Here is a 17171-nt window from a genome sequence, read left to right on the forward strand (position 1 = left end):
TAATACTAATTTCTTTCAGTTCCTCATTCTCGCTAGACCCTTGGTTCGCCACTAGTTCCGGAAGGTTTTTTGCATCTTCTTCTGTGAAGACAGACACAAAGGGCTCGAATTTCCAAGCCCCGAGGAGGCGGGTTTGGAGGCGGGAGTGGTGGGGAAATTGCAGAATCGGGTGGCAGGAACCCATCCCGCCTCCGTGCCAATGTCCCAGGAGGCGGGTATCCAACCTGTGCTGGGAGCCGCCTCCCCAAGGCGGGAAGGGGTTTAGTGCCAATTAACTGCCTGTTAACAGGCAGTTTTTTGCCTAATCACTATTTTTAGCCCTGAAGTGTGGGCTTCCCGACGGCTCCAAACCATGCCAAGTTAGCGAGGCGGACCGTCGATCTGAACGGGTTGGAGGGGTCGAGATGTCCGTTGTGCAGGTGATTGATGGGTGCATGTGTGCAGAGGTAAGTGCGTGAGGTAAGTGTTAAGTGTTTTAATAAGTTTTACTTACCTTTACTTTCTCCTGCAGGCTTCCTCCCTTCAGTTCTCGGGAGTCCCTCAGCTCACCGGCACAGAAAGCAGAATGGCGGCTGAACTGTCAAAAGCTGCAGCCTCTGCTTTCTGGTCTGGAGAGATCTCTAACTGCGTCTGAGTAGAAGGACTCAAGTTAGATGACAGATTGTCAGTGTTTGACAGCTTCACAGAGCTGTCAAACACTGATTTTTCATCTGTCAAAAGCTCTTGACAGATGAAATGTCAATCGCTGACGTCACCAGTAACCAGGTGTCCCTTAATTGGCCTGCTGGGCGGGCTTAACAAGGTCAATCAAGGAAAAGTAGCGTGGGTTGGCCACAAGTCGATGGAGGCGGGTCTACAACCCAAAAAGTGGGAGTCCCGCCTCCATCACGTCCCCATTGATAAAATCGAGCCCAAAGTATTTGTTTTATTTCCCTGCCAGTTCCTTATTCCCCATTATAATTTCTCCTGTCTCAGCCTGTAAGGGACCCATGTTTACTTTCGCTAATCTTTTCCTATTTACATACCTATAGAAGCTTTCACAGTCTGTTTTTATGTCTTTCGCTAGTTTACTCTCATATTTTATTTTCGCTTTATCAATTTCTTGGTCCTCCTTTGCTGAATTCTAAAATCCTCCCAATCCTCAGGCTTACTACTCATTTTGGCAACATTATAAGCCTCTTCCTTTAATCTAATACTATCTTTACTTTCTCTTGTTGGCCATGGTTGGACCATTTTTCCCATGGTGTTTTTATTCCTTAAGGGAATGTATATTCGTTGCGAATTACAAATTATTTCTTTAAATGTTTGCCATTGCTTTTCTACGGTCATATCTTTTAATCTAGTTTCCCAACCTACCTTAGCCAACTCGCCTCATATACCTACGCAGTTGATTTGTTGAGGTTTAGGACCCTAGTTTCGGACTTACCTAAATCACTCTCAAACTCAACATAAAATTCTATCTTATTATGATCACTGCTCCCCAGAGGCTCCTTTACTACAAGGTTATTAATTAACCCCGTCTCATAGCACAGTACTAGATCTAAAATAGCTAATTCCCTCGTAGGTTCCTTGACATACTGATCTAGAAAACTATCTTGAATGCATTCCATGAAATCTTCCTTGGACTGTTTCTGCAAATTTGGTTTGCCCAGTCTGTATGAAAGTTAAAGTCCCCCATGATTACTGTATTACCCTGGTTACATGCATCTTCAATTCTCCCTACTTCATCTGACTCCTGGAAGGCAGTTCTACTTCATCGAGCACTCCCAGGAAGTACGAAAGACATGTTATTGGAAGGCTGACCACGAGCTATAAAAGATCGAGCTTCTATTTACACAGTGTCTTTCACATTCTCAGGACATCCCAAAGTGCTTCACAGCCAATGAACTACTTTTGAAGTGCAATCACTGCTGTTTTGTAGGCAAACACAGCAGCCAATTTTGTGCACAGCAAGGTCCCACAAACAGCAATAAGATTAATGACCGGATAATTTGTTTGATGATGTTCGCTTGAGGGATAGATGTTGGCCAGGACATGGGGAGAACTCCCCTGCTATTCTTCAGTTTTTTACATCCACCTGAGCAGACAGATGGAGTCTCGATTTAATGTCTTATTAAAAGATGGCACCTCTAACAGTGCAGCACTCCCGCAGTAAAGCACTGAAGTGTCAGCCTAGATTATGTGCTCAAGTCCTGGAGTAGGGCTTCAACCCACGACTTCTGACAGAGTTCTACCACTGAACAAAGGTGACACAATTAAACCACTATTACCACTGCCAGCAACAGACCAGCTTTGTAGCATTCGGGACGCCAGGAAGGCTACTAAATCAGCACAGAAGCTAAACCCATGAAAATGAACAACAATTTCACAAATCATTACATTTACACGTTAATCCATTTAGTAATTAGACACCTGGAAAGTTGTTTTTTAGCCACTCTATAGCACAGTTGTATCATTAGTTCATGCACTTCTGACTAATTTTCTGATTGCCTGTAGACATTTTATGCAGTGAGCTAATACAGGCAGTATAGATTGATCACAACAGCAATCATACCATGGCATTAGGTGATTACAAAGCAAAATTTCTTTGCCTATTACTATCAAAGGGGAGGGGATTTTAACTTTGCTGGGAGAAAGTGAAATCTATTGGAAATTAAACTGGATACATTGGGCTGGATTTTGTCAGTGTGGGCGGGCTGGGGTGTGTCAGGTGGAAATCGTGATAGGATCCCGACTCCGAAGTGAAGTGTTGAAAAAGTGCGATTTTCCCAATTGGGCAACTGATTTCCAGCGTGTGGGAACTCCTGGCCCAATGAGTCTTTTCATGCAGAAAGTCGCCTCCGATGACATCATCAATGCTGCTGGATTTAAGACATGCAAGCAGCCTTGCTTCCTCTGGAGACTGCAAAGGTTCTGCAAATTGTATGAAGGAGTTGATTTCCCGACAATGTCCACGATCAAGCAAAAGTGTGCTCCTCGATTTGATGAGCCCTCCCTCCAAGCTCTGGTGGAGGGAGCCAGATGTAATAAGGAGGTGCTGTTCCCTTCCTCAGGGAGAAAAAAGCCACCCCAGCAGACAAAAGCTGTGTGGCTGCAAGTGGCCCAGGAGGTCAACTCCATTTCGCTGAGCCGCAGAACCTGGCTGCAATGCAGGAAGAGGTTTCATGACCTTCTCCGCACTGGAAAAGTGAGTATGACTTTCCCATCACCCTCAATCTGATCTCCATCCGCCACTCCTCACCAGCACACTGCTTTGCCAACCTCTTTCTCCACATGCCACTTACATGCCTGCACCCTTACCCATTCCCTCTCTCTCGAAGGTCACATTCACTTAACTATTCGACCATGCAGGCCTCACACTCTGTAATGAAATCGGTTTGTCTTGATCCTGTATTCGTTTTGCACTCATGTATATTACCCTCCCCCACTGTGTATAGTTTCACTTCCTCTTTCCCGACTAACCTGGGAGGTTCCAGGTCTTGGCTCTTGGCTCCGCCCCTGACTTCTCTTACATAAAGATCCCAGGATCTGTATGACTCATTCCTGTGAACCAGTCGGCGTGTTGAGATGTTAGCTCTGATCTTAGTGATTAAAAGCCAACTTGTTTAAGTCTATAACTTCTAGTTTTGTGGTTATTGAAGGCCCATCAATTTTAATCACTAAAGAATACTAGGATGGATCGACTCCTAAAACCAGAGCGTCTGGACTTGGATCCACATTCTGCTGAAGCATCAAATCAATTTGGACACTGGCTCAAATGCTTCGAACTCTTCGCGGGGGCCTCATCCGCTAGCGAGGTAGATAAACTGAGTCTACTGACTACTCGCGTAAGTCATCGGATTTATTCGTTCATCCGGGACGCCACCTCTTCCACGGAGGCCATCACTATCCTGAAGGCCCAATACCAGAGACCGGTAAATGAAGTGTACGCCAGACATCTGCTGGCTACACGCAGGCAGCGACCAGAGGAATCAATGGACGATTTCTTACAGGGCCTAAAGGACCTGGTCCGGGACTGTAACTGCAAGGCCGTGACGGCCAACGCGTACTCTGACGAATTGGTCCGCGATTCCTTCATCATGGGCCTCAAATCGAATTATATCCGGCAGAGACTGCTGGAGGAGGTGGTCCTGGACTTAAAAAAGGCAGTGGCCACTGCGCGATCGCTGGACGTGGCCCAGAAAAACTCTGACTCTTATTCTTCCGGCCATGCAGCCCTCACCGCCTCGTGCGCGCAGAGGGGGCCGCCATCTTGGAATCAGCCATCTTCCCCATCCAGGTCTCAGACCAGCTCTACGCCACCGGAGTCCCCACACAGAAGTTCACCCAGGAGTCCTACTACAGCGGCAATGTCTCGAGGCCCGAAATGCTACTTCTGCGGCCAGGCCAAGCACCCCAGACAACGATGCCCAGCGAAGGACGCTACATGCTTCAAATGTAAGAAAAAGGGGCATTTTAGCAAAGTCTGCAGGGGGAATCCGATTTCCAACTCCGTCACCGCCTCGTGCGTGCTGTGCGCGCCGCCATCTTGGGATCCGCCATCTTTTCCCGACTCAACGGCCGCCCAGGGCCCAACAGTGGCTTCGATCACGGTGGATCAATCCAGGCCACACCCGTTGACAAAATCCATGATGGACATACAGGTAAATGGGAATTTAACGAAATGTTTAATTGACTGTGGGAGTACCGAGAGTTTTATCCACCCTAGCCTGGTACGGCGGCACTCATTAACGATAACCCCTACACGGAGCAGAATTGCTATGGCTGCTAAGCCCCACACTTCGGACATTTTGGGCTACTGTGTGGTAACACTGACTGTGAAAGGCACGGACTACAAGGATTTTAAACTCCTCGTGATGCCAGAACTCTGTGTTAATGTAATCTTGGGCCTGGACTTCCAGTGCCACCACGAAAGTGTCACGCTAGCATATGGCGGGTCCCAGCCGCCACTCACAGTCTGTGGCCTATCAACCTTAAAAATCAGCCTGCCCTCCTTATTCGCTAATCTCGCTCCGAACTGTAGGCCCATAGCGACCAAAAGTAGACGGTACAGTCTGGAAGACAGACACTTTATCAAGGCGGAAGTGGACAGACTCCTGCGGTACCAGCCCGTGGCGTGCCCAAGTAGTCATAGTTAAAAATAGCGAAAAGAAACGGATGGTAATTGACTACAGCCAGACTGTTAATATTTATACCCAGCTGGACGCCTACCCTTTACCCCGCATATCAGAAATGGTCAACCAGATTGCGCAATACCGAGTCTTCTCGACTATCGACCTCAAATCCGCGTATCACCAGCTCCCCATTAGAACGGAGGACCGCCCATACACCACCTTCGAGGCGAACGGGCGCCTCTACCATTTTCTCAGAGTGCCCTTCGGGGTAACAAATGGGGTCTCGGTCTTCCAACGTGAGATGGACCGCATGGTTGACGAGAATAAACTACAAGCTACCTACCCCTATCTGGACAATGTCACTATCTGCGGGCACAACCAGCAAGACCACGATCTAAATCTTGCGAGATTTTTAAAAACTGCCCTAAAGCTGAATCTAACCTACAACGAAGACAAATGTGTCTTCAACACAACCCGTCTCTGTATCCTCGGCTGTGTGGTGGAAGATGGGGTAATTGGACCGGACCCTGACCGATTACGCCCCCTAAAGGAACTGCCCCTGCCATACAATCCCAAAGCTTTAAAAAGGTGCCTGGGATTTTTTTCGTATTATGCCCAATGGGTGCCCAATTACTCTGATAAGGCCCGACCCCTCATTAAATCGACGTCCTTCCCACTATCAGCTGAAGCTCGGGAGGCTTTCACCAGTATTAAACAGGACATTGAAAGGGCTGCAGTGTGTGCAGTGGACGAATGCATTCCCTTTCAAGTCGAAAGCGATGCGTCAGACTTTGCCTTAGCTGCGACCCTCAATCAGGCTGGGAGACCTGTGGCCTTCTTCTCCCGAACCCTTCAGGGACCTGAAATCAGGCACTCTTCTGTCGAGAAGGAGGCACAGGCTATAGTGGAGGCAGTGCGGCACTGAAGACACTACCTAGCCGGCAAACGTTTCACCCTGCTCACCGACCAGCGGTCGGTGGCTTTCATGTTTAATAACAAAGGGGGAAAATCAAGAATGACAAAATACTCAGGTGGAGGATCGAACTATCCACGTTTGACTATGATATTATGTACAGGCCGGGAGCCCTTAATGAACACCCAGACGCCCTATCGCGGGGAATGTGTGCCAGCATTCATATGGACAAATTACAGGGTCTCCACAACGACCTCTGTCACCCAGGGGTCACCCGACTATACCATTTTATAAAGTCCTGCAATCTGCCCCACTCCATCGAGGAGGTCAGGGCAATGACCAGAGCCTGCCGCATCTGTGCGGAATGCAAGCCTCGTTTCTACAGGCCTGACCGTGCACACCTTATCAAAGCCACACGGCCATTCGAGCGCCTAAGTCTGGACTTCAAGGGACCCCTTCCCTCTGCCGACCGTAACGTATACTTCCTCAATATCATTGATGAATATTCCCGCTTCCCCTTCGCCATTCCCTGCCCAGTGCCACGGTCATCAAGTGTCTCTGTAATCTATTCTGCATGTTTGGCATGCCGAACTACATACACAGCGATAGGGGGACGTCATTCATGAGTGACGAGCTGCGCCAGTTCTTGCTCTCGAAGGGGATAGCCACTAGCAGAACCACTAGCTACAACCCCCGGGGTAATGGGCAAGTGGAAAGGGAGAATGCTACTGTTTGGAAGGCTGTCACGTTAGCCTTAAAGTCAAAAGACCTTCCGACCTCCCGCTGGCAGGAAGTCCTCCCAGACGTGCTCCACTCCATAAGGAGTCTGTTATGTACTGCCACTAACGCTACCCCTCACGAAAAGATGTTCGTTTTCCCCCGGAAATCCACCTCGGGCATAGCTCTACCCGCGTGGCTGACGTCTCCGGGGACAGTACTATTGCGGAAGCACGTGAGAGGCCATAAAACGGACCCCCTTGTGGAAAAGGTACAGCTCCTCCATGCAAACCCTCAGTACGCCTATATCAAATACTCTGACGGGCGAGAGGACACTGTTTCCATAAAAGACCTCGCTCCCTCGGGGAGTGGAGAGAACGATGGGAGACTACCCGATGAAGACCTACACTACAAAGAGACAGGACGCCCAGAGGTATCAATACCCAACTTTAACCTGGAGGACACTGCAGATAACCTGGAAGACACTGCAGAGGCCCGGACAGCGGAGGAACCAGAATCCACTCCCCTAGAGGCACCCCAACCGGCTTTGCGCCGATCACGGAGAACTGCAAAACCTCCTGACAGACTCACTTATACCAACTTTTAAGAAACATCACCCCGATGGACTAAATCTATAGAAGGGGTGAATGTAATGAAATCTGTTTGTCTTGGTCCTGTATTCGTTTTGCACTCATGTATATTACCCTCCCCCACTGTGTATAGTTTCACTTCCTCTTTCCCGACTAACCTGGGAGGTTCCAGGTCTTGGCTCGTGGCTCCGCCCCTGACTTCTCTTACATAAAGATCCCAGGATCTTTATGACTCATTCCTGTGAACCAGTCGGCGTGTTGAGATGTTAGCTCTGATCTTAGTGATTAAAAGCCAACTTGTTTAAGTCTATAACTTCTAGTTTTGTGGTTATTGAAGGCCCATCACACTCCCTATCACTGATGCCATGACAACAACAACTTTCAACACACAGGGAGGGTCCTTTGTCTCCTTCTAAGCATCTATGCTATGGATTATCTACACTCATTGCTTCATTCTCACTCAAACTCCACTTGTGTCCCTCATTGCAGGAAAAGAGAGCCCACAATAAGAGGGAAAGAGCCATGACAGAAGGAGGGCCACCCTCAGTAGCCCAGCTCACCGCCTGGGAGGAGGCGGCCCTGGAAATCGCCGGGATCGAGGAGGATTCCCAAGTGGGGGACGGACAGATGGGCGCATCGCAGCAAGCTGGTGACAGAATAGTTTGCCATTTCTCTCATTGACATTGCATGAGTCACTGATAATGAATCTGATGCTCTAACAGATTGACTTGTGATCATCTGCACTATTCAATGTTCATGTAACCTTGACCTCACATCTCTGACTCTTTCCTTTACTCCCCCACAGGACCATCGAAAGCCCCCGTCCCCACTGTCCAGGAGGAACAGCCTGAGCTTTCAGACTCCTCAGAGGAAGCTGCAACCTCAGCAGAATTCAGCGCACCCAGCATCAGCACAGACACTCACACCTCGGTGGGACCTTCGCGAGATAGTGTTGGCATCTGGTGTATCACAGCTCACAAGTGAGCATCAGCAGATGATGGAGACAGGGACAGTAGTGGAGAGTCCTCGTTGGAGGGCGCAGGACTCTGCCAGCTCGGCTCAGCTGTATGTCAACCCTGTGCCTCCGGGTCCATCCAGAACGAGAGCGGTGCTGGAACTCCAGGAACAGGTGCAGGAGTCTCTGGCAGGTGTCTCTGGCAGGTTTTGTCTCCAGGGTCGCTGCGAGTGTCAAGCGAATGGAGGAGTCCATCGCGAACATGAGCAGAGCCTTTGTGGAGGCATTGGCGCATGAACACATCACCACGGAAAGGATGGCTACAGCCATGGAGGAGCTAAGTCGCCAGAGTGTAGAAAACATGGTCATTGTTCAGAATAGACTGGCATCTCTTGAGGAGCGATGGTCAGCTACTGAGCATAGAAACCAGACCTTCATGGAAGTCCTCTGGAGTAGGACTTCCAGTGCAGAAACAGGTCCTCATGGCCCCCCTGAAGTGCAGCAAGGTGCTGTCAAGCCACTTGCTAGCTCTGAAGTGGGGCTGACCCATGAGAGGGATGTTGGTGGCAGACAAGAAGGAAGTGGGGGCTCCTCTCCAAGCACTCAAACGACCATGCCACTGCAAAGCCCTCGGTCAGAGCCCCACCATTGTCCTCACCCAACTGAGATGGGCGTCTCATCCCCTGCACAGCCGCAGGAGCAGCAGACTGTTGCCGAGCCCTCACAGGTTCACAACCCCAGAGGACGGCTGCCAAAGGTGTCAAGACAGGAGCAGCAAGAAAGTGAGCAAGGGGCCTCCACATCTGCTGAAGCCACAGGGGAAGCACCACGTAGGAGCACACTTAAGAGGAAGATAATGCACAAGTAGTCACAAGGGTAGTCACTTGGGTGTTATGTTGTGTTTATTTTTGAAATGCTTGTTGTGATAAAAAATTCTGATGGCAAACTGTTGAAGTTGTGGCCTGTGTCATTTCGCAAATGGGACTTCCACATTGAGGGCTTAGAGCGACTTGCAATTGTCAGTATGGTGGTCAGAGTGATAGAAATCGCAGGTTCTTGTCCATTGTCGAAGCTCTGGTAAGAAGGTGCGAGGAAAAAGTGTTTGATTGTACAGGCTAAGCAAATGTGACCAACATGAGTGCGTCCCTTGCATCCCGGGCAGCAATATGGTCGCGCTCTGGCGACTTCTGGCCTGTGCATCTTCAGGTGGGTGACTAGCAGCTTGGCGCTCCTGTTGATGCTCCTGCTGTTGGTGCTCATGGTTCTGCTGCTGCTGCGGCTGGTCTTCATCCAAATCTGAAGTCCAGGAGGAAAGGAATTAAATGGTCACCATGCTTCTGGTACATGCCTCAGCTGAAGAAGTGCTTCGTCAAGGTGGGGAGAGGGGTTTCCCAGGAGGTCACACTGGAGCTGGGTGTCAGACTCCAAAATTCCACAACACTGAGTATGCCTGGTAAAAGTTCCCCCAGACCTGAAACAACAAAGTTCTGCTATCTGCAAATGATCATTGGTGAAAACTCCTTTGTAATGGTGGAGCTGCAGCTGTTCGTAAGCAATCCACTTGCGAGGCCGCCAGCATTACCTGGCGTGTTCCAGAGGAAGCATGAGGGATGGAGGGAATGACTAAAAATCGGAAAGGCCTCTCAAAATGGGATTATAGAGGCTATTAAATGGTTGTTAAGGGCCTTAAGGGCCTATCGCGCCTCTTGGAGGCAGGATGGAAAGGGGGTCAAAAAACACGCTTTTGGGAAAATTGCTCGGAGGCGGGATCGGGCCCGCCCGCCATTTCTGGCGATTTTAACAACTCACATGCCTCCAATCCCACCTCCTCGGGCCTGGCAAAATCGAGCCCAAGGTCTACAAAGAAAGTACAAGGTTCATATATATTTTCATTTGAAGACTTGTAAAGTTCAACTGAATCATCTGAAACTTAAAGTAAGTAGAATCCACGACAGCATCTGTAGATTCCTGACCTTGATCCTGACTCCCTGCAGTCTCATGATATTTAAACCTAGGCCCAAATCAGTACTTTTATACTATGCAAGCAATGAGAATGTTGTGCTTAGATCAGGAGTGGGACGTTTATCCAGATTTCAGTGTGTGAGATTTTATTGCACAATTAATGGTAAGCGCTCAATGCTCCCAAGTCTAATTCTTTGAACTGATTTAATGTACATGTCAGTTTTCAGTATTACTGAAAAAAATGCAAGACACACAGAGATGAGTTTTACCTTTGTGCTTGAATTCATGGTTTTTTAAGTTGTGCAATCTGATCAGAATCTGTAAATAAAACAGGCAGCGAGCCTTATGATCACGACTTTTCTCATCCTGCGGTAATGAGTTAAGTGATTCCAGAACAAAGGAGCAGTAGCTAAAAATAAAGAATAAAACATTAGATCATTGCCTAAATATCATGTTGCAAACCTTTTCTACCCTCTGCTAGTCCAAACACCATTTCTAACTCTGATTTGCTTCAAAAAAAGTATAATAGTGTGTAACAAAGATGATTAAGGACCGACGGGCATAATGAACTGTATAAGCTGTGTATAGATCAGGATTTTGTTTTGTAAAATGTACTCTTCAGGACAGGATATTACAGCTAAAGGCATCAGAAATACACCAATACACGGCAATTATTGTGACGGACAGCTTCATCCGAACAGGTTGTCTATTAAACTTACTTGCCAGTTTGTGCCAGTTTGCAAATTTCTTCTGCCGTGCTAATCTTCAGTGGTACACAGTGTGCTGCGATTGCTTGATACTCAGCAGTTGAGATAACTTACTATGAATTAAGGAGCCACCCACAGAAAAAAATATAACCTTAAAACCTTGACACAAACTAGTCACCCAATGATTGTGTCCAACTGTCCAATACCATAGCGGTAGAACTGTAAACAGATCAAGTGTTTGTCATTTCTTAAAGAAAGTCTCACCATCAGGATCTTTGCATGGACTAAATTATCACAATCTTAGAATTTTACAGCACACAAGATGATTCAGCCCATTGCACCGGTTACACATATAGCCAATACTGAGGAGGACTGCAACAAATTACAAGACATTAATAAACTTGCAGAATGGGCATATAATTGGCAAATGAAATTCAACACACCAAAATGTAATACATCACATTTATCTAAGAAAAATAGGGAGGTCACATATTACTTGGAAAATAAGAATCTAAATGGGGTAGAGGAACAAAGGGATCTAGGAGTACAAATACACAAATCACAAAGTATCGACACAGGTTAACAAGGCCATAAAAAAAGCAAACCAAGCACTAGGGTTTATTTCTAGAGGGATAGAATTGAAAAGTAGTGAAGTTATGCTAAACCTGTATCGAACCTTGGTTAGGCCACATTTGGAGTAGTGTGCGCAATTCTGGTCGCCATATTATAAAAAGGATATGGAGGCACTGGAGAGGGTGCAGAGAAGATTTACAAGGATGATACCAGAAATGCGAGGGTACACCTATCAGGAAAGGATGAACAGGCTGGGTCTCTGTTCTCTTGAAAAGAGAAGGCTGAGGGGTGACCTAATAGAAGTCTTTAAAATCATGAAAGGTTTTGATAGAAGTGATAGAGAGTGTTTCCACTTGTGGGGAAGAGCATAACTAGAGGCCATCAATATAAAATAGTCACCAAAAAAACAAATAGGGAATTCAGAAGAAACTTCTTTACACAGAGAGTGGCGAGAATCTGGAACTCGCTACCACAGTGAGTGGTTGAAGCAAATAGTATAGATGCATTTAAGGGGCAGTTAGATAAGCATATGAGGGAGAAGGGAATAGCGAGTTATGCGGATAGGGTTAGATGAGGAAACACAGGAGGAGGCTCGAGTGGAGCATAAACACCGGCATAGACTGGTTGGGCAGAATGGCCTGTTTCTGTGCTGTATATCCTATGTAATCCCATTTCCCTGCCCTTTCCCATACCCTTTTAAGTTTTTCTTTTTTCCAATATTTATCCACTTCCCTCTTAAAAACCATCATAGATTCTGTTTCTGGTAGGACATTTTGTGTCCTAACAACCTTCTGCACAAAAAAATCTTCTAATCTCTTCATTCTTTTGGTGATGATCTTAAATTTAAGCCATCTAGTTACTAACTCACCAATCAGTGGAAACAGATCAAAAATCCTCATACTTTTGATCACCACTATCAGATTTCCTCTTAACCTTCTCTGTTCTAATGAAAAGAGCCCGAGTTTCACTATTCTTTCCTCGTAACTAAAGCCTCTCATCCTTGGCATCATCTTAATGAATCAATTCAATTCAAATCGCTTTATTGGCATGACAAGTTACATCTTATGTTGCCAAAGCATCGGAAAACATTCATGGTTGTTCACAAAAATACAGATCTATCCATACAGTGTATAAACAGATATATCCCTGAGTGTATAAATATATACTTTCATATAATTTATATATACTCTTTTCTTATATTTACTGGTTGTCCCTCTGTTTATGGCAAGCTGTAACATAGTGTGCCGCTAGTGTTATGCAATTTCTCTCTTCCCCTAGTAGGTATGGGAGTTTTTGGTCGTCATTCAAATTTCTGAATTCCGGGCATATTTTTGTGAATTTTGGGTAGAAATTCTCCCTTATGCCCTGATATTTTCTACAAGCTGTGAGGAAGTGCATCTCTGTCTCCACCACTCCCTGACTGCAGTGAGAGCATATCCTGTCCTCTCTTGGTAGCCGGGTCTGTCTGTGTCTGCCTTTTTCGATCGCCAGGTTATGCTCACTAAGTCTGTACATTGTCAAAGTTTTTCTCAGTTTGCTATCCTTTACCATGGTCAGGTAATCAGCCATGTTGTATTGTCTGTTTAGGGCCAAGTAGCAATTGAGTTTGCTTTGGGTTTTTGTTGTTTCTGCCCAATATGACAGATATTTTTCCTTTTGCTTAGCGACGATTGTGTTGGGTCGAATTCTTTGTGTTACGCTGTCACTGTCCTGGGGCTGGTTATTGTTAGTAGTGTTAGTAGTTACTTCACTGAGTCCCAGGACTAGTTGACTGAGGGTATTCTTCTTTATGGTCCTCTCTTGGCATTTCAGGGCTTCATAATGAAAGCATTGGGGGTTGCTCATTTCAAGGTGTTTCCAAAATTTGGTGGCTCTTTTTTGGATAGTGATTATTAATGGATATTGGCCTAGTTCTGCCCTGCATGCATTGTTTATGGTTTTCCTTTGAGTCCGGAGGATACTTTTACAGAATTCTGCATGTAGGATCTCAATTGGGTGTTTGTCCCATTTTGCAAATTCTTGTTGTGTTCGCGGTCCCCACACCTCACTGCCAGAGTGCAATTGGTTCAATTACTGATTTGAAAAATTTTGAGCCAAATGCTAATTGGGATTTCTATTTGGACTGATTTTTTAATGGCATAGAAAGCCCTTCTTGCTTTCTCTTTCAGTTCATTCACAGCCAGTTTGAAATTTCCCGTAGAACTGATTTTTAAGCCCAAGTATGTGTAGTTAGTGGTTTGTTCAATTTTGGTTGTTAAAATCTAGCATCTCATACACTTTGTTTTGCACTTGCCCTCCCACTTTTAAAGTTTGTATATCTGAACCCCTAAGTCTCTCTGCTTCTCTACTCCTTTTAAAATATTACGTGTATAATTCCTTTCCTTATTCTTCTTCCCATAATGCATTGAGTCACATTAAATCTCATCTAACCTCTACCTGCTCAATCTACTAACTTGTCTATGTCCTCCTGAAGTCACTTACAGTCCTCTTTAGTTAACCACGCTCTATACTTCTATATCTGCAAATCATGATTGTGCTCTCTATACCCAAGGGCAGAGCATATATAAAGGCCTAGAAATTGGGTTTTGGCGCAGCGACGGCTTTAGCGCCGGAAGTTAGTGCCGGAGCTAAGTCGCGCTGGGCGGGCCAAAAATTCAATAGTTCTGCGCCCAAACGGCTGCCGGCGCTGCTGAGAGCTGTTTGCGCCTGAAAACTGGCGCTACGCGCTGAATATCGGCGCTATTCCGGCGCTGCGGCGCCCGCTGCGGTGCGGCAGGTTCGGGAAGTGCAGGCCTCCTCCTTCCCTTAAGGAGGAGCTGCCTGCACCCGGCCGCGGCCCGCGAAAATCTTTTTAAAAATGAGCCCGGCACCTCGGACAAGTGCCGGGCTTGCTTCTGTTCCGGGGGGGGGGGGGGGGGGGGGGGAAGTCCGGGGAGGGAGCTGCGGCCAGGCGGCCGGCGGGAAAGCGGCCGGCCGCCGCGGGGCCTTTAATGCGCCGGCGCAAAGTCATGTAAGACTCTGTTGCCAGAGTCTTAGTTGCGGCTGCCATGGGCGAGGCGGCCGCAACTGAATTTCGGCGCTGGGGCCCGTCGGCATGGCAACCGGGACGCTGCGCACACCGATGACGTCATCGGTGCCGGCGCAGCGCTACCGGTCTACCGCGGCGGAAGGGCCCCAGGCAATTTCGGCGCCGGCGCCAATTGCAGCGCTAGGCCCTCTAGCGCCGCAAAATCGGCGCTAAGGGCACTGAATTTCTAGGCCAAAGAGTTCGAACACTAAAGGGGTAGATTTTCCCGAACCTGTCGGGAAGAAGGCGGGACTTCCCCTTTCGGGTTTTTGACCCGCCTACTTCGACGTCCGGCCAATCCGCGCGATTTTCCCTTGATTGACCAGCGGGCTCAGCAGGCCAATTAAGGGCCACCCGGCAACAGGTGACGTCACAGACTGAAATTTCATCTGTCAAGAGTTTTTGACAGATGAAATATCAGTGTTGCACAGCTGTTTGAAGCTGTGAAACACTGACAGTCTGAGTTCTACCATGAGTCATTCTGCACAGACTCAGTTAGAACTCTTACCGGCACTCAAAGCTGAAGGCTGTCACTTTTGACAGATCGCAGCCATTCAGCTTTAAGTTCCGGGTGAGTGATGAGCTCCCGACGGCTACAGGAAGAAAGGCTGTGAAGGTAAGTACAGGTAAGTAAAAGTTCTTTACACACTTTAGACACACCAAACACACTTACCTTTACACTTATGCACCCATCACTCACCTGAGCGCCAACATCACCACCCCTCCAACTCCTTCAACCCGACGGCCCGCCTGCTCTAACCTGGCGTGGTTTGGAGCCGTCGGGAAACCCACACGAAACCCCTCAAAATAGGGATTAGGCTAAAAACTGCCTGTTAACTACCTGTCAACAGGCAGTTAATTGGCACTAATTCCCTTCCCGCCTGGTTTCGGCGGGTCCCAGTGCGGGGCGGGTACCCGCCGCCCCTGAAACTTACGTGAGGCAGGGTTTTGGGCGGGATGGTGTCGGGACCCCCAAATTCGGGATTTTCAGCCCCCGCCCGCCTGAAACCCCGCCCGACGGCTGGGGGGAAAATCGGGGCCTAAATCTTGCATCACTGTTCACATCCTTCCAGTACAAAAAAAACCTTATTACCCAATACTTTTTGATTTTGTCCTTTAACCAACTCCCTATCCATGCTGCCACATTCCCATTAATACCGTGTAACTTAATTTTATTAACAAACCTTTACACCTTATTAAACACAGAATCACAGAATCCCCACAGTGCAGATAGAGGCCATTTCGGCCCATCGAGCCTGCACCGACACATATCCCACCCTATCCCCGTAACCCCACGTATTTAATCCCCTAACACTAAGGGTCAATTTATCATAGCCAAATCAACCTAACCCGCACATCTTTGGACAAAAAAAACCTAACGAAACGGCTCCTGATTTTTGCCGGTGGCTCAAGCATTTCGGACAGTTAACCTCTGGATAAATCAAAGTTTCCTGTACCTTATCAAACACCTTTTGAAAATCCATATACACAACATCCACTGCATTTTCTTATCAATACATTCCAGTATTTCCTCAAAGAACTTCAATTATAAATTTAAGAATTCTTTGAAGAAATCTAAGAGTTCTTTGAGGAAATACCAGAGTGCATTGATAAAGAAAAGGTCTCGCTGAAGCTGTTGCTGAGCTACAGAGACGCTTGCAAGGTACGGCTGACTGTTTAGAAGCTAAGCAACAGGGTTTGTTGCCAGATACGGAGCTCAAAGTCTCCGTATGTTTCAACATTAGCGCTGGTTTGTCCGGCAGTTTTGATGGGACGGCAACAGCTCGGTCCCGTCGGTGCCGGATAGCACAAAGTTTCCTGTATTGTAGAGGCTTGTTGATAAAATTACAGTATATGGTTATAAGGGAACTTGCTTTTAATTAGCCCATGTCTTTGAGTATTACTTTTAGCCCATATATGGCCTCTAGAAGCTTACCCATTACCAATATTAGGCTGACAGGTTTTTAGGTTATCCCCTTCTCCCTTCAACAGAGGTGTTTCACTGATGTTTTCCCCCTTCTCTTCAAACTTATCTGGGGCAGGTCGGGGGGGGGGGGTGGTGCAGAGTATGATTCCACATTGGCAACTTTCCCCTATATCGACTAAGAGGCCATTCTTTATGTGGCTACTTGGGTGAGATAGTAGAGGGTTCCCAGACAGCGAGTGTCACCAAGCTATTTAACTGCAGAGGCATTATAATTAGGCCCGATCCTATCCACACTTTGAATCCAGGGACACGCATTTTCCAGTAGGATCATTGGACAAATCAGGAGCAGGAACCCCAGAAGCATGAAATGGGGAGTAAAATTCAGGAAAGAAATTCTAAATGCAAGCTGATCCTTTAATTATATTTTTATATCTTCAAAGCCATCATCGCTCACATATTCTGCTAAACATTTTGCTTTTAAGTGACTGCAATATTTTGTGAACAATCTCTGGCTTGTTTTAAAAGAATTAATTTATAAGTGTCAAAGTGAAGCATGTGCCTTGGATGGAGTATGTTTCAACCCTTACAACTCATAACATGTGGAATCAGGGGACAAGTAGCATAATGGATAGCAGGCTGGCTACAA

General features: G+C 47.0%; 1 protein-coding gene across 3 annotated transcripts in view; it reads right to left on the bottom strand.

Annotated features, from left to right (window-relative positions):
* The window catches only part of polr1e (RNA polymerase I subunit E), a 67033-nt gene that overhangs the window by 24825 nt on the left and 25037 nt on the right, over nucleotides 1-17171 (bottom strand). For all 3 annotated transcript variants that reach the window (XM_085983637.1, XM_085983635.1, XM_085983636.1), the window contains exons 8-9: nucleotides 10971-11067; nucleotides 10521-10660 (exon numbers count right to left, since the gene is read on the bottom strand). In XM_085983637.1, the coding sequence (XP_085839763.1) occupies nucleotides 10521-10660; nucleotides 10971-11067 (237 nt within the window). The remainder of the gene's footprint in view (nucleotides 1-10520; nucleotides 10661-10970; nucleotides 11068-17171) is intronic.

This window comes from Somniosus microcephalus, chromosome 1 (assembly GCF_052327205.1).
Source record: "Somniosus microcephalus isolate GS21.2 chromosome 1, FLI_Smic_1.0, whole genome shotgun sequence".
Taxonomy (NCBI): domain Eukaryota; kingdom Metazoa; phylum Chordata; class Chondrichthyes; order Squaliformes; family Somniosidae; genus Somniosus; species Somniosus microcephalus.